The sequence below is a fragment of the Nelumbo lutea genome, chromosome 3 (genome assembly GCF_056320005.1).
Source record: "Nelumbo lutea isolate HS-2025 chromosome 3, American lotus-T2T, whole genome shotgun sequence".
Lineage (NCBI taxonomy): Eukaryota > Viridiplantae > Streptophyta > Magnoliopsida > Proteales > Nelumbonaceae > Nelumbo > Nelumbo lutea.
In genome coordinates this window covers 19884767-19909410 of record NC_142686.1, presented here as the reverse complement: position 1 = coordinate 19909410, position 24644 = coordinate 19884767, and the positions used below count along the sequence as shown (strand labels likewise).

The following is a 24644-nucleotide window of genomic DNA, read 5'->3' as shown; positions in this document are numbered from 1 at the left end:
TATTCATGAAGCAAAGGTGTAAAATAGGATCAGGAAGGGAAATTTGTTTCAAATTCGAAAAATATGGTCCCCCCCACCCGTCATGTTGCCATTCCTAACATCATCATCAGAGTAAGTTGTGGCACTACTTGCAGCAGAGTATCTTATTTGGTCAAAATGGTCAAAACTTGTAGGTAGGAAAATGCCCATTTTGGCTGTACCATTTAATTTGGGGATATCATTTTATCTTGTTAATTTTACCATTACAATCTATTCGCATGCAACGTTATGTAATGTTGTTACATAACTTATAATCTTATATATAATTTCAAAACTACTTTTCTGTGGTCGATTTTACGGATTAAAAATCACTTGCCATCTCTCTAGCTAGTATCTAGAAGCTAGAATTAATCTAGTGAATCCTCAATCTCTAAAGATTTTCTCCAGTCAGCTCGGGAGAACGTATTTAATTATGTTTGTATAATTGTAACTCCGTTGCAATTAATCCTCCATTTCGAGGACGTTTATTTCAGCCTCCTTGGCCCTTTCATTAGCTTTGTTGTCCTACTCCATCAACGCCTCCCTATTACGACCACACAATGAGCATTCCTTCTCCCACCTTCAACACCACACATTTTTCGTTCTCTTTCAACGAACCTCTTCAAAGCTTCAGCGTTCATACTACCTTCAGCCTAAAAACAGCACATCTACGTTAGCCCAGAATCACAAATCCTAGAGAAACAAAACAAAAAAAAAAAAATCAATAAATTACCCTAAGAAATGCGTATAAGAAAAAGACTAATTTAGCTCTTTCGATTTCTTTATCAACGATTAAAAAGTAAAATATGGGAAAAATTCCCAATTAGTATCTTATACTTTGGGCGTAATGTTATTTTGGTCTCTAAACTTTAAAACGCGATAATTTAGCATCTGAACTTTTAAAATATGTCAACTAATACCTGTCATTAGACCTGTTCATGGGCCGGGCCAGGCCGGGCTTTTACTCTTCATAAACAAGATTTTGTTAGGCCCGATGACTGTGCTTGCATCTGAGAGAGAGAGAGAGAGAGAGAGAGGACTTACTGCCGTCGCCGGTGCCTGAGTTTGCGTCTGAGATTTTGAGAGAGAAGAAGTGAGAAGAGGAATGAGAGAGATCCAGAGAGAGGACTCATCGCTTCTGTTGGTGCCTGTGTTTGCCGCCTCGCCAGTGCATGAGTTCGCGTTTGAAGTTTGAGAGAGAAGATGTAAGAACTGAGAGAGAGAGAGAGAGAGAGAGAGAGAGAGAGAGAGAGAGAGAGAGAGAGAGAGAGAGAGAGAGAGAGAGAGAGAGAGAGAGAGAGAGAGAGAGAGAGAGAGAGAGAGAGAGAGAGGACTCACGCTGGTATGCAGGAGTTTACTGGTTGGGCCGGTGAGTGTTCGCTGGTTCTGTATTTGCCTGACAGTGTGAGGTTGTGAGTCACTGTGAAAACTGAGAAGAGATTCGGCTAACTGGCTTAGACAAGAAAGAGATGAATGAGAAGAGGGGCTATGATATTAGGGTTTTTTTATTTAACCTATAGATCGGGCCGGGCTAGGCTCGTGTTGGGCTTTTTTAACAAATTCTGAGCCTGACCCGCAACATAGTCGGGCATGGGCTTTTAGGCCTGTGGGCTCAAATGTGTGTTCAAGCTCGTTTGGGGGCCGGGCCGGCCCATTGGGCTACCTAGCCCATGAACAGGTCTACTTGCCATTAACCAACTGTTAAGTTACATTTGAAAAGACACAAATCCCCTTTGACTGTCATCTAATTCTCTTTGTCAACCATTCAAAAATTGATAAAAAACTAACACTCTCAAATTCTTGCATTTTCTATTCAAAAATGTTGATGTCACATTAATATCAATAGACATTCTCATGACCCTCACTTTCTTGAATAGAAGAGGCAAGGATTTAAAACTATTTATTTTTTATCAACTTTAGATCATTGATAAAAAAAATTAGATGATACCTAAAAAGGCATTTATATCTTTTCAAATGCTACATATCTTATCGAGTGCATTGAATTGGCATGTTTTAAAAATTAGAATACTGAATTCTGGCATTTTAAAATTTAAAGTTTAGGTACCAAAATGGCATTAAAAACAAAATACAGGATATTAATCTAGAATTTTTGTGAGATTATTTTAATGAAAAAAAGCGCTGCATCATTGTTTGGGCACCTGCATAGTTTTGTGAGATTATTTTAATAAAACTTTGTCTCTAACTCTCTCACTCAGTGAAACTACCCATATCCCGAAGCGTTTCTGTTTACAAAAGTGTGTTCAAACCGACAACCCAACCGATGTTTTCTTTTGTCAAATCACCTCCTAAAATAAACAAAGGGTGTGATGGTAGAGATTCTAGTAGGGCTTCTCCTTCCTTGTATACAAGAATCTCTTCAAACTACACCGCAATCCCTGTCTTCTTTTGTCTTTTGTGAAACTCTGACTGATTTGAGCACAAGCCTCTCAAGAGGTGTTTTGTCTTTTGTCGCTTACTAACCATAGAGATGCTTTTTGGGGGCTTTTTATTAAGCTTAAAGATATTTTTTTGGTATTTTTTTTTGGAATTTGAGAGAATAAAGTTGATCAATGTAATTTTAATTTTCATTGATTAAAAAAATTATATTTATTTTTTAGATTTATATGAAAACCAATGAAATTTATATATTCATCTGTTAGTTAAATTAACTTTCTCATTTAAGAAAAATTTGTCAATACTAAATAAAATAAAAGTGCCCTTTTTAATAATGGAATTTCCTTGGTTAAGATTGTCATTGCCTTATTTATATAAAAAAATAAAAAATATAGACAGATACACTTACCGGGATAAGTCTTTCTTAGAAAACTCTTACCTAGATAAATGTATTTACTCGGATAAATAACTTACCAAAAAGCGAATGCACATTTAAATTTAACCCCTTATTATTATGAGTGAAAAAAAAACTAAAAAAAGTGTAAAATACAAGCTTAACATGAAAGGAAACATAATAAATAAGTGTGAGCGGTAACCATTTAAAAGCTTCCAATTCCAAATACTGAACAACATTGTTGTAAACTGAAAGTTTCACATAATATGGCCGGCCCGGCCCACGATCACGATTTTTTCTTGATTGTCACTTTGCCCTCAATTTTAACCCATTTAAATCATTTACCAACTGGTCCAAATCCTTGAACGAAGTACCCCCTGGATTGATTGCATGTAGCGCTGCCTGACGAGTCTCCATTGCTTTCACTCTCACACTCTTGGTCTTGGGCCCATGAGCACCCACTGACTCGGCAATGGCTTTAGCCAACTCCGTAGAATTTGGGGTGACCTGCCTACCCTCGCAGAGCTTCACAGCCATCCCCTTTTCCTCCACCAGTAGCCTTGCGTTAATAAATTGATCGGCGCCCATGGGCCACGCAAGCATCGGCACACCCACAACCAGTGCCTCAAGCACCGAGTTCCACCCGCAGTGAGTCAAGAACGCGCCTACAGCCCGATGCCTCAGTATCAACACCTGTGGCGCCCACCCCCTAATCACCAACCCCCTTCCCCCCACACGCTCCTCAAACCCTGACGGAACAACACCGGAAGCTCCTCCCGTGAACGCCGTGCTGCCGCCGCTGGCCTCCTTCACACACCACACGAACCGACACCCGCTTACCTCCAGCGCAGCGGCCAGTGCCTCCATCTGCTCATTACTCAACACGACTTGACTCCCAAAGCACACGTAAACCACTGTATGATCCTCACATCTATCCAGCCAACTCATCACGTCGCCGGCTGCAACGGAATTGGATCCACCCCTCTCGATCGATGGATTGTCATCAGGAGGGAGCAGGGGCCCCACCGCCCAAACGCAGTGGGGTCCCAACTCCTCCCTCACGTAGTTCAGATACACGCCATCTAAATCTTTAAACGAGTTGAAAACTATTCCCCAACTCGCTAAGTTGGCGAGAATAGAATCCCTTATAAAATCCATCTCTGGCTCTCCCTGAACATAGCTGTGGAAGATAGGACTGAGCTGCCACCAGGGATAGGTCGGGGAATTCGGAGCTTTTGAGAACGTTATGGGAAAATTAGGATCGTTGGGATTTTCTCTCGTAGGAAGGTCGCGCCAGAGCAAATGCATCAGCGAGATGGCCGCAGCGGAGGAAGGAGAGAAGACGATGCGAGGGATACCGAGCTGGCAGGCAAGGTGGTGGGTCCACCCTAAAAAGAAATCGGAGATGATTGCGACGGGGGGTGAGGGTTGAGACCGGAACCAGTGGAGAATAGGATCGTAAAGCTTCCCCAAAGTGCAGTACAGAGCAGTGAAGGAGGTGAATGGAAGGTCCTTGACGTTCTCGACGCCAGCGGGTATAGAGGGATGAGGCGGAAGAGGTAAGACCAAGGTTTGGATGGAAGGGTATTTAGAAAGAAGAGGGCTTAGTATGGGGACGTTCTTGGGTGTCACCAGTATGGTGATGGTTAAGCCCCGAGCTGCGAGTTGATGCGTAAAATCTAGTAACGGTAACATGTGTCCCTGCGCAGGGTAAGGGAAGACCAGTATGTGAGCACCACCACAACCAGCGGAGTCTAACATATTTATCTTTCAGACTGAATTTAGGTTTCTTCTTTTTCAGGGACAAAAAAAAAAGAAGAAAGAAAAAACACCTCCAGATCAGAGGTTCTGTTCCCTGCCTTGATATTAAAGGGGTTTTGACAGGAGGAATTCATGTTCACCGCCTTGACATGTATGGTTGAGGGCTGATCTGGAGAATTATTACACGCTCCAATCGATCAAATTTTGATTTTTTTTTTTTTTTTTGAGTTTGGTTTTTCTTCGAAGACAAGCCAGAAACTTCTGACCTCCTGGGTGGATTGACATTGACCTCTCATCTCATGGACAAGTCACGCTTTGGTTCCTCCATGAAAGTAGGGGATGAAAACACTGCCACGTAAAGAATTTGAATTCAAAACATCGACATGAGCCGCTTTGACTGTACTAAGTAGCTAGTGTGCTTATGTATAATTGCTGTTTGATTCTTTATTTAATACGCAGGCCAGGCCGCGCATGTGCTAGCTTCGTTCACGTTGACAATCTCGAGTTGTAAATGTAAATTAGTAATGCCTGACAAACGGATTGGTTTATAATCGTATTAGTCGGGAACCGTGGGATACAGCGCTTTGTTTATCTTAAAATTAAGGGTAAATTTTTTAAATTATTCTTATCGTTTAGCTAATTGAGTTATTTATATATTATCTTTAAGTATTCTTATCTTTAAAGTATTTCTATATTTTCTGATAATTGTTGAAAATCTTCCTTATCTTTAACTTTCTGTCGCACTCCCTACGTGATTAATAATTTTTTTTTTTTAATTTCTAAAATACCTTTCTTCTGAATTATTCATAATCCTCAACTTTGAGACGAAGAGCAGAGCGATGGTGACAAGAACCCCTTCTTTTGATTTCTCTCCGTCCTCTCACTGCCTTCATCTGTTACTTTCTCCCCTCTTCCCTTCCATCTTCCTCCGCCATAGGGCCTCTGTTCAGGGTCTTCTACGACGAGAATAGAGGAGTTGCAGCAATGGTGCACCTCTCTTATTCTTGATGCTCACCAACTGTATTTATCAGATCAGATAAAGCACAACACCAGATGATACGATATGCTACCACCTACGGGGGAGAGGACCAGAGTAAGCAAGATGGCATCGAAAAAGAAGCTGTCCAATCCGATCAAGAGATTAAGGTGTAAAAACTAGTTCTTAACATTTGTGTCGGTGAGAGTACTGATTGCCTTACTAGAGCAACTAAGGTTTTGGAGCAACTCAATGGTGCAACTCCAGTTTTCTCTAAAGCTACTGTGCGGTCATTTGGTATCCGATGTAATAAGAAAATTGCTTGTTATGTCATGGTTTGTAAAACCAAGCTTTTCTTGTTTATTCTTTTTCTGTCTTTTATTTATTGAGAATTCAGATACATATATATATATATATATATATATATATATATATATATATATATATATATATATATATATATATATATATACACATGAATGCGGCCATGGAATCTGCTAAGTTTATAGGGACTCAAACCTATCTTTCCTATCAGAACTATACAAGATAAGAAGATATATACAAAGAAGATATACTGAACGGAAACTCTTAATTCAATCCCAACACTTCCCTCAAGTTTCAGGGGAGGTGTGTGTGTGCTCTTTATCACTATCACTAAAGAGGGGCTGGGCTGCCTTTTCAATCAATCTCCGGCCGCTCAGTGCCGCTATTGGTGCGATGAGTAAGGAGTCTTGGTCTCGAGTCGAGCTGGGGTGGCATCTGTCATTTAAATTAAGTCATTTCCTAAAACGGCTCCTCTTATTCTACGATAATCCAAGCAGTAGCTCCACGAGTCTGTTCGGAACCGGTCGATTCCTGAGCCATTCGTTCGTCTCATTGGGATTGGGCACATTGATGCCAAAAGAGTCTTCGGAACCGGTGAAGAGGCCATTCGTATGACAAATAACATGACTGATATCACAAAGGGTATGTAAATCAAACCAGTTAAATAGCTTTTGGATAATAATTAGCGGAGAAAGTACTCAAATTCTCTGCGACCCAGTGCCTTTGTAAAAGTGTTAGCCAGCTGAACAATAGTCGACACATAAGTAGGACAAATGCAAAATGGCAATCAACTTCAATGTGTTCGACTAAAACTAGGAGGCATTCGCATGTAGACTTCCTCATGAAGGTCACCATGCAAGAATGCGTTATGTACGTCGATTTGATGAAGCTCCCAATTTCTAGTTGCTATGACTACAAGGAAGTTATGAACAATAACCATTTTTGCAACTAGGGAAAAAGTTTCATTATAATCAATTCCCTCAACCTGCTTGTTCCAAAAAATAACAAGACGGGCTTTGTATATTTCCACTATCCCATCAGCGTTATACTTGATTCGATACACCCATTTGCATCCTATAGCTCGTTTTCCGGATGGCAAAGGCTCCACAGTCCATGTCTGATTATTTTCAAGTGCCTGTATTTCTTTCTGCATTGCATCCCTCCATTTTTCATCCTTTACGACCTCAGCAAAAGAAGTAGGTTCAACTCCTGTAGTAATAGCTGCCAAAAAAGCACGATGTCAACAAGAAAAATTGTTACAGTTCACATAGTTATCAATGGGATAAGGACTACCTACAGAATGTGATTGGTCGAGTGAGCTTGCAAAGGGACGCGGAGAGGGACTCTAGCGTTGTGTGGTGTGAAGCACATAATCCCTCAACCTTGTGGACTATTATTTCTGTTGATGCCCACGCCCCAAATGAAATTCAGAGTGCTACTGTGAAAATTCAGAGTGCTGCTGTTGCTCAATATCGCCACCCCCCTGACATTAGGACCATCTTCGCTTGCATTTTCTATGGTGACGTCATAAGAATGCATGGATTCACCAGCATTTGCATTCGGGTCTACATGGGTTCTTTCTTCTACACAGACTCCTTATTCAGCAGGTTCAGCTTGCTGGTTAGCCTCCATCTCGCCATTTGCTAGTCCAGGTAAATAAGTGGATGGTACCCACACCTCATCTGTCCCACCTATTCCATAATTAAATTGGCCTTGTGCTTTGTTTGGCTATGCATTTTCCTTGTGTGCATACGGGAATTCATGCTCTAAAAAAGTAACATCTCTTGATGCAAAGAACATGCCGAACTCTGAATCATACAAGCTCCATCATTTCTTTCCAAAAGGATACCCAACAAAAACACACTGTCTGCTTCGACTGACAAATTTATCCCCTCCATGTCCATGATTGTGCGTATATGCTAAGCAACCAAAAACTCGCACATTATCATAAGAAGGAGGTTGCCCAAATAACATTTTATAGGGAGTCTTTCCCTTCAACAGAATAGACAGTGTTCGATTGATCAAATAACATGCAGTCAAGACACATTCCCCCCAAAAGTCAATAGGCAAGCTGGCTTGAAAGTGCAAAGCTCGAGCAACATTGAGTATGTGGCGGTGCTTGCGTTCAACCCTCCCGTTTTGTTGAGAGGTCCCGACACAAGTGGTTTGATGAATAATACCACTTTCAACAAAATAACTAGCCAAGCATACAAACTTAGTCCCATTATCAGTACGGATTACTTTTACAGGTTTGTTAAATTGCCTTTGAACCATAGCAAAAAAATTTCGAAGAACTCGTCCCACTCCCGTCTTATCAACCAGAAGATAAATCCAAACGCCTCTAGAAAAATTGTCTACTATGGTCAAGAAATAATGAGCACCACAAGAAGTTGAAGTTCTATAAGGACCCCACAAATCACAATGAATTAACTCAAAAATATCGGATGCTTTATTATTACTAGAAACAAACTCTTCTCAACATTGTTTAGCTCGGAAGCATGCATCACAACCCTTAATATTGTCATCATTATTATTCTTAGTACTAATAAAAGGCAGCAACTTAACAATTCTATAAGAAGGATGCCCTAACCTTTGATGCCAAATATCACACGTCCTGCTCTCTGTAGTCTTCATTGCTCTTATTGATGCAATGCTTCAGAAATAATAGAGTCCCTCTCACTGCTCACCCGCTCCAATCAGCATCCTCGTAGTGCGGTCCTATATCACACAGAATTTATTAGTGAACTTGACAATACAATTCAATTCCTTAATCAATTACGATACAGAAAGTAAGTTGTAATTCAAACCAGACACATATAAAACACTAGTCAGTTTCAGATGATCGTCCAGTGCAACTGTGCCTTCTTTCTCTACTATTGTCGCTTTCCCTTATGGTATCCCGACAGAGCACGAAGTGACATTCTTTATGTCTCTCATCGACTCGAGGCTTCCTATCATATGATGAGAAGCCCCTGTGTCTATTATCCATTATGACAATTTTTGCTTACCACTTAATAGTTGACTCCCCTCTTTCTGTGTGTTCAAAAAGTTGAGCTACATGTTCCACTACTCACTATTCAGTCCATTCAACCCAGTCTTGGTTGGATCAATTGATTATCCTTGGTTGGCCTTGACTTGGCCGCCACGACCTTTTCCTCCTGCCCCTGCTCCTTTTCTCTATTTTCAGTCATGCTGACTATTGTGTCTGAAAGCCCACGATCGATGCCACAAGAGACAAAGAACCGATCTCAGAATCTCCCTAAAACCTGCCGAGAACATTGACTTGTCGGAGACTTGAGCCCTTGTTAGGAAGGTTGCTCGATCAACAGTTTCGGCCAAATGGAACTTCTATAGAAGGAGAAGAAGACCGAAGAACTCTGCGAAAAACAAAACTCAGAATGGAACCATCGGTTGCAGCCTTGGTAGGACGAAGGCGAAGATCGAACTCTACAGAAAACGGAGTGCCGAATTGAAAATTTGTCCTTTGCCGGTGGCAAACACCGTCGTCGCTGAGAGTCTCATGTATAGGTAGGGTCAGGTCAAAGAAGGACAGGAGCCGTCATCGCGGGAGAAACTGCCGTCGCTCTGCTGAGAAGGCCGAGAAGACCACAACAATAGCTCCTGTAATACCAAAATCAAAATGAGAGAAAACAGGGATTTGGGTGAACTTGAAGGCGATATTCCGGTCGGGTTGCAAAGCACAACAAGTCGTTAAAATCGACGAGCAACCAATATTCTCACTAGAACAAGAGAGTGTCTCGTTGATCCCGTTTAAGTCTCTGGCGAGTGCAACGGCGTCAGAGACAGAGCCACCACCTCCGGGACTGGCAGGGTTGAAGAGGTTTGCATCAGATCGGGATCCGAAACGTGGGTTGTTGAGGACCTGGATGAATCGTTCGGTCGTGAGATGGCAAGGACGAAACGTAGACCAACCCAAGGAGGCTTGATTGCCGTCGAAAGTGGGGTTTGTGGAACCTGCTTCTGTCTGATAATTGTGCTGATTACGCGACTGCATCGTCGGATTTAAGATTGGCTCTGATACCATGTAAAACCAGAGCTTTTCTGGTTTATTCTTTTTGTCTTTTATTCATTAAGAATCATATATATATATATATATATACGACCATCGAATCTCCTAAGTTTACAGGGACTCAAACCTATCTTTCCTATCTGAACTATACAAGATAAGGATAAGAAGATATATACAAATAAGATATACTGAACGGAGACTCCTAATTCAATCCCAACATAGTTAGAAGTGAAAAGGCTATGCAGGTGCAACTTCTAGATTGATGTATTTGCATAAATCCAGAAGTACTTTTTCATTTTTACCTTCTCAATAAACTTGATTCCTTCTTAGAATTAATACGCGGTGAAGTAAATACAAATGGAATGGATGCAAAGTGCAGGTAGTTGAATGTGTGAGTAATGTGTACAAACTTAATTGCTTTAATGAAAAGATGTTTATATAGTTGAAGACAGGAGAGTCCTGCACGAAACAAAAGCTTTATTTCAAAACAACATTCGAACCTTGGAAATCTAATGGCTCCTATGCTTCTAAATAGTTTGATGTAGCCTATGATGCTTTGTCCTTAAGTAATCTTGACAAGCTAAATCAAAGTAAAGAAAGACTAAGAAATATTTGGGCGCAATGAATTGACCATTGGCCTTGCATTGTATTTATAATGGAGGAGCTGTACAAAGAGAGGACTCTATCTTCATAGATAACATTCAAGAGATAACACAAAACCAGTTCTCATCTCAATTAAGGATAATTGTTATCCTATGGATGGAGTCCTAGATATATAGGAGTGTAATAGCTGGATATATTGTACTACGCCCCCTCAAACTCCATGCTCATCATGAAAATGGAGTTTGTCCCGTAAGAAGCGAAACTGATCACCGGCAAGGGGCTTGGTGAGAATGTCAACAACCTGATCTTTGGAAGAGATGAACCACACATTAAGCCGTTTTGCAAGCACAAGATCCCGGAGAAAGTGAAAATCAACCTCAACATGCCGAGTTTGAGGACGGAACACAAGGTTGGCAGCAAGGTAAGTGGCACTGATGTTATCACACCAAATAGTAGGTGTTTCAGAGAGACTGATGCCAAGATCTCGAAGAAGAGAGGAAATCCACAACACTTCAGTAGCAGATGTAGCACAAGCACAAAAATCAGACTCGGTGCTGGAGCATGCTACTGTGGCCTATTTGCGGGAGATCCAGGCAATAAGATTAGACCCTAAATAAATAGCAAATCCACCGGTGAATCGTCAGTCATCCGGACAGCCTACTCAGTCATCATCTGAAAACGCAAGAAGTGTAAGAGAGGCAGACGACGTCCGAGAGATGTATAGACCATGCATAATGGTGTCCTTGAGATAATGCAAGATGTGTTTCACAACTACCCAGTGAACATTAGTAGGAGACTGCAAGAACTGAGAGACCTTATTGATGGCGAAGGAGATGTCTGGATGGTCGATAGCAACATACTGAAGGGCACCAACAATACTCTGATACTCAGTAGGATCAGGAAGAGGGGAGCCACCATGATGAGTAAGCTTGGGACGAACAACCATAGGAGAGGAAATCGGTTTAGCAGCATCCATCTGAGAACGTTGTAGTAGACCAGTAATGTATTGATGTTGACTGAGAAGAACCCCATTAGAATGCCAAAGAAGCTGAATCCTAAGAAAGAAAGCAGCAAGGCCCAATCCTTAAGAGAGAAATGACAAGAGAGCTCCTGAATGCAGTTATGAATAGCACTTTGGGAGTTCCCAATCAGTAAGACATCATCCACATAGACAAGGAGATACAGAGTAACATGTTTAGAGCAAAACACAAACAGAGAAGTGTTAGCTATAGATGTTCAAAAACCCATTTGTGCCAACTGATGAGTGAGATGGGCATACCAAGCTCGCAGAGCCTAAAGAAGTTGTAAAGAGCTTTGTGCAACTTGCACACCTGGGCTAGTTATGCAAGATCTTCAAAACCCTTAGGCTGTCTAATGTAGATATCTTCATGAAGTACCCCATTCAAGAAAGCATTATCAAAGTCAATTTGATGTATACACCATCGATACATTACAACAAGAGAGAGAATGGTACGAATGGTTACGGGTTTGTCAACCAGCTGAAAGTAGTTGTAAAATCAACCTTGGGAATCTGAGTAAAACCCTGTGCTACCAAACGTGCCTTGTACCTGTGAATGGTACCATCTGCCTTCCATTTGATTTTGTAGACCCATTTGCTCCCAACCACATTCATGTCAGAGGAATAGGGAACAAGACTCCAAGTACCATTAGAAACCAATGCATTAAACTCTTTATTCATGGCATCATGTCAATGAGCAGATTTAACTGCTTGTGAATACTTGGAGGGTTCCAAAGTGTCATCACCAGAATGAACTAACAAAGATTGTGGTAAAGGATACCTGGTTGTGAGCTGAGAACGAGGTGGGAGAGACCCATCCATCGAATGAGTCACCATAGGGTGCTGACGAGAAGGCTGAGAAGCAATAGGGACTGATGCAACAAGAATATCCTATAAGAGATGGGTAGTGAGTTGGAAACTGATGATTCCGAAGAGTATCGCTACTAGGCAGAGGTGGTGGATCTGAATCTCTCTATAGCAGTGAGTCGGAAACTAATGATTCCGGAGAAGGAGCTGGAGGTGACATTGGTAGTTGTAGATATACCCCAGTAGGGGAGATGGATTCAGTGGGAGCAATCGCAGAATACCCTGGAACTTCTTCTCATCAAAGAGAACATGTCTAGAGATGTACTCCTTACCAGTCGCAAGGTGCAAACAACAATACCCTTATTTTTGTTGTTGTAGCCAAGAAAAATGCATTGTTGGAACCGAAAATCAAACTTGTGGCGATTGTACAACCAAAGCAGAGGATAATAAGCACATCCAAAAAATTTGAGGAACCTGTAATCTGGAGGTGAGCCAAAGAGAACCTCATATGGGGATTTTTGTTGGAGAGTGGCAGTCAGAAGCCGGTTAATCAGATAAACTGTTGTAAGGGAAGCATCTGCCAAGAAGGAGAAGGGGAGCGACGAGGAAGCCAGAAGAGACAGGGTTGCTTCAGTGACATGACGATGTTTCCATTTAGCACAACTGTTCTATTCATGTGTATGAGGGTAGGCGAGTCAATGAATAATGCCAATAGAGTCCAAGTAAGAAGATAGTTTGTGATATTCTCCACCCCAGTCCGATTGCAGAGCCTTGATTTTGGTCTCAAATAAATTTTCAACATGACGCTTAAAAGATAAAAAAGACATCAAACACATCTAATTTCCAATGCAATGGAAATAACCATGAAAATCTTCTAAAAGCATCAGCGAAAATTACATAGTATCGAAACCTTGCATTTGATAAAACTGGGGCTGGTCCCCATACATCTGAAAAAATTAAATCTAGAGGACGAGAAACAACTGAAGAGGATGAGGGGAGAGGTAACCTATGACTCTTACTGACTTGATAGGAATCACAAGATAAATTAGAGCTGAAACTAAAATGACATTCATAAGGAAGGCTGAACTGGGTGAAAACTTGCTTGACTACTCGCATTGTTGGATGCCCAAGACGTTTGTGCCAATCATCAACATAAGCATTCTCACCGATCAATGTAGAAGGTTGACTTGTATGATTCACCTCGCCCGGAAACCGATGCAACCCGTCTCTACTGGTTCCTCGCTGCAGAACGTTCCCCGTATAATCCTTCACAAGAAAATAATCACAATGAAACTCAAAGAACAATTTGTTATCTCAAGCAAATTTTTGGAGAGCTCTGGTACATGAAAAATATTATTTAAAGAAAACTGGCGAGTAGCAATATATAAAATTGAAAAACCAACATTCTTAATTTCCAAACCTAAACTATTACCGACTTTGACATGATCTGACCCACCATATTCAAACCGAGTTTGCAGATTGTTGACATCTGACGTCATGTGATGTGTTGCGCCACTGTCTGGGTACCAGGTTGGGTCGAAGGAAAACTGAGACGGAGGAGCAATATTATTGTTGTAGGCTATTGGTTTTGCTTCTTCTTTCTTGTAGTTGAGATCATACCGTGGTGACATTTAATCACACCATGTCCCAACTTATTGCATAGTTGACAAACAATTATATTACCACACCCTCTACCACCATTATTTGGGCGGTTATCTAAAGAACCATGCCCCCTACCTATGCTACAGGTATTCCCAGAAGGAGAGTATTGATTATTATTTTTAAAATTGGCCATATTGGCTGCATGGGGTGAATCAACCGTGGTAGTATTCTGTTCTAACCAGCCTTCATGGCCAAGAAGAATGCCTAAAATATCATCAATATCGAGGTCCTCTATGTCGGACCTGTTAGTAATGATAGTAACAATAGACTCATATTCAGACCCTAATTCGACTAATATATACAAAATTAAATCACTCATTTTTACTGGTTCTGCTACAACTGCAAGACTATTTGCTATGGATTTATCTTTTCTAACATATTCAGAAGTAGGCATACCTCCCTTTTTGAGACTTTGAAGCTGCCTTCTGTACCGCATCAGCCTGGATCATGAATAGTTTGCAAAAGAATTGGCTAGAGCGTTCCATACACCACGGGATGATCGATGTCCTACAACTTGGGCGAACATGTTCTCCGTGAGCGACACAATGATCTAGGACATAACTAATTGATCATTCTCAAACCATTCGACGTTTTCTGGATTGAGAATCATCTGACCTTCGTCTGTTAGATCTGCTATATACTAAGGAGGTGCAACAATAAAACCATCTATGTACCCCATTAAACGATTGATGTAGAGATTTGGCAACAACTGTGCCTTCCAAAGCAGGTAGTTGTCGTTGGTGAGCTTCATAGGGAGATAATGGATCCCACCATGGGGAACCGAATTTGAACCTGCCACATTCCTAGAGGCTGACGCACCTGACGATTGCTGGGAGGCAGAACTGAAGTTGTTGGAAGCCATGGGATCGGCAAGGCTCTAATACCAACTTAAAGTAAAGAAAGACCAAGAAATATTTGAGCACAGTGAATTGACCATTGGCCTTGCGTTGTATTTATAATGGAGGAACATTCAAGAGACAACATAAAACCAATTCTCATCTCAGTAGGATAACAATTATCTTAACTCCTAAGGACAATTGTTATCGTATGGATGGAGTCCTAGATACACAGGAGTATAACAATTGGATATACTCTAATAAGCTAAGAATGAAGATGTAGGATGTGATTATGATATAGAGAGCCATCCTAAGACAAGGAAGTGCTGCCATAGTGAATAGTGGTTTCATATTGAGTGGCAGAAAATTCAGGTAGTTGAAGCTTGAAGATGCTACCGATGACACAAAGCTGTTGGGATATCCACAAACCTTGACAAGATTCAGTTATTTCTTGATAGATGCTCTATAGGAGAAAGGTGCAAAAATGAAGCTTTTGATCTGTTCTGCTTAACCCAAGAACCTAACTAAGGTTTTGATTGTTGGGGTATGTAACAAGTTGCATCTTGGAGCAATTCAGGGGAATGCAATTGAAGCTTCATTCAGAGCTACAACGGAGGATATTGGAGAAGAGTTCTTCCATGAGATGTTTGATTCGTCATGGAAAGTCTTGGAGTGGAAGTGTGTAGGGCTACTATTCTAGGAGCTTTGCCATAACTTACATTACACCAGTAACAGGAAATTGAATTCGCACATCAAATACAAAAACTAAGAGCAATGTATTATGTATTATGGTCAATTACATGCGTATTGCATAAGAACAGGAAAAAAATTAAATCACTTCCATAAAAGCTTATTAGTTATTCTAAATGTGGGATTCAAATAATAAATGAAATAAAAATCATCAAAATATAATATATTATTAACAAAATAAATTAATTTTGCATTTAATATTATATATCATGATCACTTCAACTAATATTTTTAAAATCAATAAAAACTTGAACCAATGACTTAAAAACACAACATTCAAACCAATTTGCAGCTCAAAGTTGCTAACACAGTGCTTAGTGGTGTAAAAATTTTCTAATTTATAATTTACGAGGTAATTGCCTGTTATTATCAACCTTATTGGAGCATATAATATTTGTTGAAATAAATAATAGATAACTGTGGCTAAAACCATTATTATAACGTCAGACCAGTGGCAGGTCATAATTGCTGAAACCTCGACGTTGCTGAAACCTCTCCTGCCATTTTTTCACAGCAGTCACCTCCCCTTAAGTTTCTATCATCGTTGCAAGTACACCCCTTTCATTATGTCTCCATTATCAATGTAACAGAAAATCCTGATGTCAGACAATTGAATTAATAACTGGTCAACTGCTAACAGCATTACAAACTTCAAATTGTGGAGTGGCACTTTATGTTGCCTGAAAGATGAAAGGTAGGGGTGTTCACGGGTCAGGTTGGGTCGGGTTTTTGAAAATTTTCCAACCGATCCGACTTGGTCGGGTTTGGGAATCGAAATTGACCTACTGACAGGCCAAATCGACCTGGTCGGTTTAAGTCGGGTTGTGTCGGTTTGGGTCGATTTGATTGGTTTTGCTCCTGTATAAAGTCAAATAAAACTGAAATATGTATTTAAATATATATATATATATATATGTATATATATAATATTGGAAATTTGGAATATATATTTTCTGGAAATATATATCTCATATATTTCAGAATATATATTTTTTAGATATAAAATTTTTCAGATATTTCGGTTTTTATGTAAAACTGAAATATCTTTATTTAATAGTTTTGAATATAAAATATATTTAAATTAAAACCGAAATATATATTTAAATAGATTAGTTTTTTCATAAAAACTGAAAACTGAAGTTTTTATTTTTTAAGATATTTTCTGGAAATATATTTTCTGGAAATATATATCTCATATATTTCAGAATATATATTTTTTAGATATAAATTTTTTCAGATATTTTGGTTTTTATGTAAAACTGAAATATCTTTATTTAATAGTTTTAAATATAAAATATATTTAAATTAAAACCGAAATATATACTTAAAATTTTAAATAGATTAGGTTTTTCATACAAAACTGAAATTTTTTGTGCAAATATATCATCATTAACTAGATTTTTTTCAAAGCTTAAACAAAACACAAATAAAATATATCAACTTGTAACATGCATTAAATTAATAAATAAATAAATAAATAAATACTAACCTTTGAATGACTGAAATTGAGACTTTGAGTCTTTGAGAATGAGACTCGAGTCTTGAGTAGTTGAGCTTGAGGGGGGCGGATCAACCAAGTTGGAGAATAGAAGATTTTAAGAGAAGGAAAAAGTGGTCAATAAAATAAAAAATTAGAAACCTTCTAAATTCTAAATTTCTAATCTAGGTAAAAAACTAAAAAAGGACACATAATTGAATTCTAATTGTAATTTCCTAATGGGCCTTCTAGAGTTCTAATTCTAGTAGAAGTCTAAAAGTAGAAGATTAGTAGGAATTAGGAAATTACTCAAACTAAGAAGTAGGAAGTACCAAATTAGTAGATCTTTAAGTCGGTTCGGATCGGGTTGGAATTAGTTTTCACGCAAGAAAACCAAAACCGACCCAAGATGTCGGTTTCGTTTTGTGCCCAACCCGAAACCGACCAATACGGATGCAAACCCGGACAACTCGGGTTGGATCAGCTGAGTTGGTGGGTTTGGTCGGGTTAGGCATTCTTATGAACAGCCCTAATGAAAGGTTTTATCATCCAGACCTCATTGCTTCTGAAACATATCTAGATAAGAAGAGCCAAAGATTGGGGCTGTCGAAGTGTAGGAGAGATTCGGTTCTTGGTTTATCGGTAGCAAAGTTTAATTGGTTGATTAGAAATGCATATGGATATCTTACTTTCTTATGTTTGGGGGGGTTATTTGTTATAACGGGCTAACTTGGTTCGGTGGGTTTAAACCCAACCCGGCCTAGTCTCAACTCTCAAGCAGGAGGACCCAAGGCCTGGGACAAAGCCATATATGTAATGTATGGGATACAACATAATATTATTTTGCATAACATTCTAATCGTCGGAGTAATACAACAGTAAAAATTCAACTTGTCACTTGGCTCTCGATTTTAAATTAAATTTTAATCCATTCAACTCATTTACCAATTCGTCTAAATCCTTGAACGAAGTACCCCCTTGCTTGATTGCATGTAGCGCTGCCTGACGAGTCTCCATTGCTCTCACTCGCATACTCTTGGCCTGATCACCCACTGACTCGGCAATGGCTTTAGCCAACTCCGTAGAATTTGGGGTGACCTGCCTACCCTCGCAGAGCTTCACAGCCATCCCCTTTTCCTCCACCAGTAGCCTTGCGTTAATAAATTGATCGGCGCCCATGGGCCACGCAAGCATCGGCACACCCGCAACCAGTGCCTCAAGCACCGAGTTCCACCCGCAGTGAGTCAAGAACGCGCCTACAGCCCGATGCCTCAGTATCAACACCTGTGGCGCCCACCCCCTCATCACCAACCCCCTCCCTCCCACACGCTCCTCAAACCCTGACGGAACAACACCGGAAGCTCCCCCCGTGGACGCCGTGCTGCCGCCGCTTGCCTCCTTCACACACCACACGAACCGACACCCACTTATCTCCAGCGCAGCGGCCAGTGCCTCCATCTGCTCATTACTCAACACCACTTGACTCCCAAAGCACACGTAAACCACGGTATGATCCTCACATTTATCCAGCCAACTCATCACGTCGCCGGCTCCAACGGAGTTGGATCCACCCCTTTCGCTCGGTGGATCGTCATCGGGAGGGAGCAGAGGCCCCACCGCCCAAATCCGATGGTGGCCTAACTCCTCTCTGATGTGATTCAAGTAGACGCCCTCTAACTCGTTGAACGAATTGAAAACGATTCCCCAACTGGCCAAGTTGGCTAGAAAGCCATCTCTTATGAAATCTGAATCTGGGTCGCCCTGAACATAGCTGCGATAGATGGGGGTAAGCTGCCACCAGGGGTAGGTCGGGGAGTTTGGAACTTTGGGGAATGAAAAGGGGAAATTGGGATCGTCGGGGTCATCTCTCTTGGGTAGGTCACGCCACAGGAAATTGGTCACTGATAAGTTGACAGCCCCGGAAGTATAGAAGACGATGCGAGGGATGCCGAGCTGACAGGCTAGATGGTGAGTCCACCCCAAAAAGAAATCGGAGATGATGGCAACAGGGGGAGAAGGATGAGAGTGGAACCAGTGGAGGATAGGATGATAAAGTTTATTCAAGGTGAGCATCATAGGACGGAAGGAGCCCTCTGGGGCGTCCTTCGTGTTCTCTACGCCAAGGGGTAAAGACGGATGAGACGGGAAAGGTAAGACCAGAGTTTGGATGGAAGTAGAAGGATGTCTGGACAGAAGAGAGTTCAAAATGGGGACGTTTTTTGGGGTAACCAATATGGTGACGGTTAAATCCCGACGGACAAGCTGGTCGGTGAGATCGAGAAGAGGTATCAGGTGCCCCTGCGCAGGGTAAGGGAATACCAATATGTGTGTACGGCCGCGGCCGACGCCGGCGTTCGACATATCTTCAGATTGATTTCCTTGATCAGAAAGTGATTCTCTTGTGAAAGGCAGAAGAAACTAGCTAGGGTAAATTGCTGAACCTCCCCCTTGTACCTCCTGAGTTCTGACTGACTGACATCGTTCATACCCAACTTTATGCTTTATATTAATAGCACCGTCACTAAACAAAAAACCTTTATGATAAATGCTATTTTAAACTTTTTCTTTTAATGTTGTTTGTTTTGGGCTTTATGTTGAAGTTTTACGAAATAGCCCAAATCACATTCTAATTTCACAAAGATAAACGTTTCCTCGTCTTTTGTTGTTTTGAAGGGCGTTATGGATGATTTGGTGTGGCATCTTTCTTTGATATTTAGGTGTCATTGAATCAATCTAGTGGTCCAATAGACGGGAGAACAAGTAGATCCGTCTTAGGGGAGACTTGCAGGAAGAAGTAATGCATCTGCAAAAATATAAAAAAAAATGTTAATATGAACTAGCTTACCAAAAGAAAACGGAAATATAGAGGGTCTTAGGGTTGATAGCCGTCTTATTGGCATCAACGAACAGGAGAACAGTAGATAGCAGTGATAGTTCTCTCTTCAGTCGAAACGATGGTACAATCTTCTCTTCAGACGTGTTAGGGTGTTTGGAAAAAAAAAATATAAATATTCTACTGAGTTTCGTGGTCATTGATGCATCGGATCAATCAACTAGAAAATTAGAATTGCAAAAAATACATAAAATGATAAAATTTTTGCAAAAATTGTAAAAACAAAGAAAAACGTAAAAAAATATAACAAAATACATACTTCAATAAAATGTAAAAAAAAATCATAAATTCATAAAAAGATTCAAATATATTCAGCAAACTAAACAAAAATTATAGAAAAAAAAAAACATAAATTTTATGAATTTTATGGATAGTGTAATAGGGAAGGACAAATTTAAAAGCCAACTTATCATTCAAATGATCAAAGTTGGGGGTATTTTGGTATTGCATGCTTCCATCAGCTCAAGGTAGTGAAGGAGGAGTAACTGCAACAATATTAAAAAGTTCAAGGGAGGTTTCAGAAATTTCTTAGAAGAAATAGGTAGGGGTGTCTATAAAAAACCGAAAAACAGAATCGAATTGATCAGTTTGATTTCAGTTCAAGATTTTTGAAAAACTGAAGGATTAGTTCAGTTTTTGGTTAACCTACAAAAAAATCAACGGTTAACTGAGCCGATTGGTATATATATTTTTATATCTATTTTTAATATGTCACATATTTTTTATATATTATATATAAATATATACTTATATTATATTTATAATGATCTATTTATAAATATATTATATATTATATATTTTTCAAATATTTATAACATATTATATGTCATTTATTATTTATTATATAATATTATACATATATTTGTATAATATATATTATAAATATAAAAAACCAAAAAATCAAAGAACTGAAACGAGCAAAAAGCAAAACCGGTAGACCGATTAAATGGTGGTACCAGTTCGGTTTTGGTTTAGAGAATTGAAAAAAATGGTACCACCAGTTCGGTTTACAAAAAAAATGCCATAATTCGATTAACCGAATTGTAGACACCCCTAGAAGTAGGGTACTAATGGTGTCCAAAGTGAAGTGGACGAGTAACAAATAATGTCCTAATGAGTTGGACTATGATGTGGATTTAATGACATGCAAGCACAACAATTAGAGGCCTTGAGGTGATTCCCTAAGGAGGAGCGTTCCAATGCCTAAATCAGTAGGTGAAACTGTGAAAGAGGAGCATTCCAACGCTAGTTGTAGTAGCCAAGCAAGCTGAAGAGCTTTAGAGCTTGAGAGAACAAGAGTTACAACGAGCAACTAAGCGGGCCGGTTCTTTATTTCACCGATCATGTTCAACCCATTAATAATTTGTATTTAGGTTGTGTTTGGAATGATTGTTGTTTCTACCTCAAAGGTTTTGGGTTTTGGGTTGACTATGTATCTGTGTAGCATTAATGTTGTAGTTGCGGCACTGTTTTATGAGAAATTGGTGTTGCTAATGTGTGGGTTAGAAGTACTGTTTTCTGTCTTTTTTTGTTTGGAATCATTGCTGTTAGAATGTTTTCTGGAGTAATAACAATTATTTTTGTTCGATACCAATGCTTCAGAAAACGTTTTCTGCAATTCTACCCATTATCTAATGCCACATCATTACCCTGTTGACAGCAACGAACTATAACTCTAAAAAATGCTTAATTTGGCATTACTCTAAGTTATATCTTTCCAATTTTCAAGGTGTGGCTTAAGACACCATTTTTTATGAAAAATGGCTTCAAACAAATAACAGTTTCCTAAAACACCATTTTTTTCCTACGTAGCATTGATGTGGTGCCGTTGTTCCAGAAAACGGCAACGATGCAAAAGCCGCTATACGATGCAGATTCAATTTAATCGAGTTGTTCGCACACGATAACAACAATAACGATAATACCCTAATAACTCTAAATATATGGTCCGACAACCCCACGTTGTATTGCAATACTGGCGTCAAAAATGGCCGTTGTATAGGCCCAAGAATGGCCGTAGCCCGTAGGAGTAGGCGAGCAGGTAACCAGTTGACCCAGAACAGAGTGCTAAATTCTAGTTGTCCAAAATGAGTACTCATTCACCATTTACAATTTCTCGGAAAACAATAAAATACTTAAATTCACACGTCCTGTTCTCTGTCGTTTGCCACACTCAATAGAATCCAGCAGTCTATTATAGAATATTATAATCGTGTTAAAATTGAAGTGCACATAAATAATTCACCAATCCATCCAAGTCGTTGGATGAAGTTCCACCTCCCTTGGTTGCTTCTAGCGCTGCCTTACGCAGCTGCATCGCTCTCGCTCGCACCCTCTCGGCCCGTTCTTCGCCCACCGATTCGTTAATGGATTTAGCTAACTCTGTCGGATTTGGAACCGTCTCAGGACCCTCGCAGACCTTCACGGCCACCCCAATTTCCTCCACCAACAGCCTTGCATTTATAAATTGGTCTGCTCCCATCGGCCAGGCAAGCATCGGCACACCCGCGACGAGTGCCTCCAGCACCGAGTTCCACCCACAGTGAGTCAAGAATGCGCCGACGGCCGGGTGCCTCAGTATCAACACCTGAGGAGCCCAACCTCTTAACACAAGTCCCCTCCCTTCCACACGTTCTTCAAACCCTGAAGGAATAACCCCATATTCTCCCGCCGCCTGCATCGTGGTAGCCTCCTTGATACACCAAACGAACTCAGACCCACCTTGCTCAAGACCGGCCGCCACCGCCTCCATCTGCTTGTTTGTCAACACCGCCTGACTTCCAAAGCAAATATAGACCACCGAATTATCTCTACGCCTGTCTAACCAAGAGATCACGTCGCCGGCAGCCACGGAGCTGGACCCACCCCTCTCGGTTGTTGGATCATCACCTGGAGGAAGCAGAGGCCCTACAGCCCAAACCCGGTGGTGTCCTAAATCCTTCCTCATGTGAGCAAAGTACACGCTCTCTAACTCGAAGAAGGAGTTGAAAACTATTCCCCAACTGGCAATATTGGCAAGAAAGTTATCTCTTATGAATTCCGAATCTGGGTGTCCCTCAACATACCTGCGATAGACAGTGGAGACCTGCCACCAGAGAAATGTGGGAGAGTTCGGAACTTTGGGAAAGGAAATGGGGAAATTGGGGTCGTTGGGATCGTCTATCTTGGGAAGGTCTCGCCACATGGAATTCGAGAGTGACAAAGTCGCCAGGCCGGAAGGAGAAAAGACGATACGAGGGATGCCGATATGGCAGGCGAGGTGGTTGGTCCAGCCCAGAAAGAAATCGGAAATGATGGCAGCAGGGGGTGAGGGATGAGACTGAAACCAGCGAAGAAGAGGGTCATAAAGTTGGCTCAACGCGCAAATCATAGGAACGACACCTTGGGCTGAAAGGTCCTTGACATTCTCCACACCAAGGGGTATTGAGGGGTGATTGGGGAAAGGCAAGATGAGGGTCTGGATGGAAGGGTGTTTAGAGAGAAGAGGTGTTAGTAGGGTTTTGTTTTTGGGCGTTACGAGTATGGTGATGGCTAAGCTGCTGTGGAGGGCAAGTTGGTGGGTGAGATCGAGCAGCGGCAACATGTGACCCTGCGCTGGGAAAGGGAAGACCAGTACGTGTACACTATTGCCATTACCACCACTGTTGCCAGAGTTTGACATGTCGGCTGAGCGCCTTGGAACCAGATTCGAACTCTGTTATAAACTACACCGGATCTGTTCGCTGTTAATCTGCTACCAACAATCGCAACAACCCTCCCAAATGCGACTGTAGTAACTATTAATATTAATAAGAAAGCAAATTGTAAATCGCTGAAATTGGGAGGCGGATAACAAGTTCGAGTCCGGATCTCCTGCCCACACAAACTCTGCTCACGTTTACCCCAGTTTTTAAGGGTAGAGATGGGCAGGGGATCCAGAGTCGTCCGCGTTTATTCGACAATGACCTCTCATAAACATTTACTGTATTGGTCTTGCTGTTGTTAGGTTGCATTTGGCATTCAGACTCATCTCTGAAAATGCTGTATGAACACTCTATTTTTAAATGCAAAAGAGATGGGCCCTTAAAATAAAGAATTCCAAATTATACTATCTTTACCCTCTCATTTTGATTTTATGGATTCATCCACTTGTTACCCGTTACGATACAATCTATATGTTCTCGAAAAAAAAAAATTGCAGATTAATACCCTCTATTTTGGGCTTTGATTCAATACATGCTAAATCCAGTAGTTAAACTTCCAAATGTGTCAATTTAATATTAACCATTAACCAGCCATAAATTATGTATATCCTGTGGCATCTTGTGTGATTTAAAATTTTTGAAAATGTCAAAATTATCATTCTATTCATCATCTAGTTCCTTAAATTGTATATAAACCATCTAATCTAATCTGACGGCTATTGTGCTTAGTCTACGAAATCCACAACCCAACTACATGTTTGCGGATGAATTGTCTTTCTATGGATGACTTTGGGCTCTGCAGCTTTGAATTAAAAGGTTTTGGGAACAAGTTTTTGAACCCCAGGTTCTAACAACCTATATAAAGTAATCATCGTAAACATTGGCAGCATGGTTTTACACCAATAATAAATGTTAGTGATGGAGGGTGATTTGGCTCGACCTTGTAGCTCAGGTACACGTAGGCGTGACCTAGTTTAAACAGTGACTCAGCATGATATCATAATGGACAAGAGCACAA

The 24644-nt window shown here is 40.5% G+C and overlaps 1 protein-coding gene, 1 long non-coding RNA gene and 2 pseudogenes across 4 annotated transcripts; all 4 read right to left on the bottom strand.

The window, feature by feature from the left end:
• Positions 1 to 2901: 2901 nt before the first annotated feature.
• Positions 2902 to 5170, bottom strand: LOC148863408 (UDP-glycosyltransferase 89B2 pseudogene; annotated as a pseudogene). The gene has a single exon (XR_016109783.1). The product of XR_016109783.1 is annotated as a UDP-glycosyltransferase 89B2 pseudogene (transcript).
• Positions 5171 to 8293: 3123 nt separating this feature from the next.
• Positions 8294 to 14052, bottom strand: LOC148863407 (uncharacterized). Its single transcript, XR_016109786.1, has 2 exons — positions 13492 to 14052; positions 8294 to 8585 (listed from the first exon to the last, which is right to left on the bottom strand). It is a non-coding gene; the product is annotated as an uncharacterized LOC148863407 (long non-coding RNA).
• Positions 14053 to 17873: 3821 nt separating this feature from the next.
• LOC148863406 (UDP-glycosyltransferase 89B2-like) lies at positions 17874 to 19712 on the bottom strand. Its single transcript, XM_088977490.1, has one exon. The coding sequence runs from the start codon at positions 19409 to 19411 to the stop codon at positions 17945 to 17947; it is 1467 nt and encodes a 488-aa protein (XP_088833616.1). The 5' UTR covers positions 19412 to 19712; the 3' UTR covers positions 17874 to 17944.
• A 2309-nt stretch (positions 19713 to 22021) lies between these two features.
• Positions 22022 to 24128, bottom strand: LOC148863405 (UDP-glycosyltransferase 89B2 pseudogene; annotated as a pseudogene). The gene has a single exon (XR_016109784.1). The product of XR_016109784.1 is annotated as a UDP-glycosyltransferase 89B2 pseudogene (transcript).
• Positions 24129 to 24644: the final 516 nt, after the last annotated feature.